General features: G+C 36.8%; 1 protein-coding gene across 2 annotated transcripts; it reads right to left on the bottom strand.

The window, feature by feature from the left end:
• Positions 1-339: 339 nt before the first annotated feature.
• LOC6645843 lies at positions 340-1746 on the bottom strand. 2 transcript variants are annotated; one of them, XM_023177674.2, is made up of 4 exons: positions 1529-1746; positions 1131-1464; positions 627-638; positions 340-505 (listed from the first exon to the last, which is right to left on the bottom strand). In XM_023177674.2, the coding sequence occupies exons 1-4, from the start codon at positions 1739-1741 to the stop codon at positions 432-434; spliced, it is 633 nt and encodes a 210-aa protein (XP_023033442.1). In that variant the 5' UTR covers positions 1742-1746; the 3' UTR covers positions 340-431. The 2 variants fall into 2 exon arrangements, with proteins under 2 accessions (XP_023033442.1, XP_046868307.1); XM_047012351.1 differs by lacking the exon at positions 627-638.
• Positions 1747-2534: the final 788 nt, after the last annotated feature.

Genomic DNA, 2534 nt, shown 5'->3' with positions numbered 1-2534 from the left:
AGCAGGAATTATAAGAAAATAACAAAATGTGGGCGTGTCTTTGTTAATGTGTATGTGTGTGTGTGTGTATGTTAGGAATATATATATATATATATGTATAGGTATACGATAAGTACATTTCTAATTAAATTCTGTGCCATTATATTTAAGCTAAAACAATAGAGAATACTTTACTTCTTTTTTTTTTTGAACATTTTCAACAAATTGTATATAATATATATATGTATGTATGTATATATGTTGCTGGTTTTCCATCTACAAATTTTTCCTCTTGCCATGTGTATGTATGTATGTGTATATATATATTTGATCTTTGTATTTTATTTTTCTTTCCTTTTGTATACTTTGGCTAATATTTAGTTTTTCTTTTTTTGGTTTTTGGGAGGGGTTTGTGAGGGGATTGGACGAGTTGTGTCATCTTTGCAATAAATTCAATAGGAAACATTCGAGGGGACACTACGTTTGCGTCCCATGTTGCAAATCTTAAAGTGGCACGGCGACATATCTAAAGGAAATTGATTGGAGGTGTGGGAGAAGGATGAAAAGGATGCAATTATTAATTAATCAAGTCAAGTTAAGAAAAAGATTTGTTTGGGAAAGAGAATTATTCACCATGCAACACTTACATTGTTTACGAACTAGTTTTTCGGCAATTACAAATATTTTCGATCAACATTTATATGTGTGTGTGTGTGTGTGTGTGTATACATAATTAAAAAAAAGAAAAAAAGAGAACAAAAAAATTTAAATTAGTTCATCATGCAATAAACCTAGACAATTAATTGCAAAGATCAGTAGCAGATCTAATGGAGTTATAATAAGGGAAATTGGCCACCCAAAAGTATGCAATAGGCTGTCAAAGAAACAAATGGAAAAAGTTTTCGGAATGTCCTGTGCATAGAAAATGCTTCCAAATGCAGACATTGTTTGGTTCTTTTTTTTTCTCAAGAAATAACTGTTTTGGCAGCCCATTGCATACTTTAGGGGATGAGTTTCCCTTATATTTCACTCCTAGATGCTGCTTTAGAGACAGTTGTATGATAATCAAGTGTATAGATGCATTTTTCCATCAAATAATCATCATACAACTGTCTAGGTGATATTTTTTGTTTGGTTATTCATCTACTCACATTGAACATTCTTCTTGGTATTGTGTCCCAGATTAATGGGCAACCTTAGTTTGGGTCCAGAATTACCAAATTTCTTGGCTCGTGCATCGGTGAAATCGTTAACCACATTATATCGCAACTCTTCATCTGCCGGATTATCGCCCAATCTGTGTAGACGTGCCAAGAGACGAGAATTGGTGACTTCACGTTCATGTGAGTTCTCCAACGGCTGCATATCATCATAGTCGGCAGTCAATAGCAAATCGTGTAGCGATGGCCATTTATTGGCAAAATAATTCGATGTGGGTGCATAGTGCTGTTGTTGTTGTTGTTGTTGTTGCATCTCCTGATATTTCTATATATAGTTTATGAAATGTTTTAATTTGAATACACACACACACACACACACACAAACTTACCATTTGCTCACCCAAATAGGTGTTATCCTCATCACCCGATTCGAGTAGTTCATTGAAGAACAAATGCGTTGGTAGTGCAACAGCAGGTGCATTAGGGCTAACGCCCCCCACCAAGGGGCGTGGCGCTGCCTGTCCTGACATCACGATTGACAGCAAAACAATGAGGAAGCCCAACTGTTGGACAATGGAGCCATTGGGGCACGTTGTCGACATCACGTTGCCAACTGCAAAAAGTTGAAAAACAACCACACACACAAACACACGCACGCACACACACACACACAGAGTAGAGGGAAGAGAAAGAAGAAAAAAATAGTAAAAGTTAGAGAAAACAAAAACAAAAAGTTGGAACAAAAAAAAAGTGTATTTCAATTGCCAACAAAACAAATTTGCTAGAACAATTAAGCAAACCCACCTCACCCCCCTTTGAAAACGTAAATTCCCCCCCTGCCCCAAACGAACTCCTCTAGTCTTCTCTTTACATATCGTTGCTTACGCAAAAAGGGTTTCCTATTACAAACAACACACAAAACAAAACAAAAAAATGACGTCCTTACACTGCCCTAACCTACTGTGTCTCCCCTTCCCCCGCCTCCCTCTACACTTGTGACAATTTAGGTGTTGAATGTTTCAAAAACAGTCACGTTGCATTTTCTGTTTTTATTGAAGGATTTCTCTTAAAGAAACTTTTTTCATTTTCCACGTATTTCGTATTTATATTACGGTCTAGTTAAAAAGTTTAGCCCCTTCCTTTGCCCCCCCACTCGCCACCACTCGCCACCGCTCAAAACATAAGTTTGAACAATTGAGTTTCGAGTTATTCACTTTGAAGCCAAAGCCAAATTCCTTTTCTAGTATTCAGGTCACATGGCAAAAGATATCACCAAACACACAAATCAACCATGACGCGAAAGATACTTAGCCACTCGTTATCCTTAGCCACCTTAATTGACATTTATGAAATATTAATGCCTAATTATGCTCAAAAACCCTCACCCACCCACCC

This window comes from Drosophila willistoni, assembly GCF_018902025.1.
Source record: "Drosophila willistoni isolate 14030-0811.24 chromosome XR unlocalized genomic scaffold, UCI_dwil_1.1 Seg8, whole genome shotgun sequence".
NCBI classification, from domain to species: Eukaryota; Metazoa; Arthropoda; class Insecta; order Diptera; family Drosophilidae; genus Drosophila; species Drosophila willistoni.
This window is presented reverse-complemented; position numbering and strand designations above follow the sequence as displayed.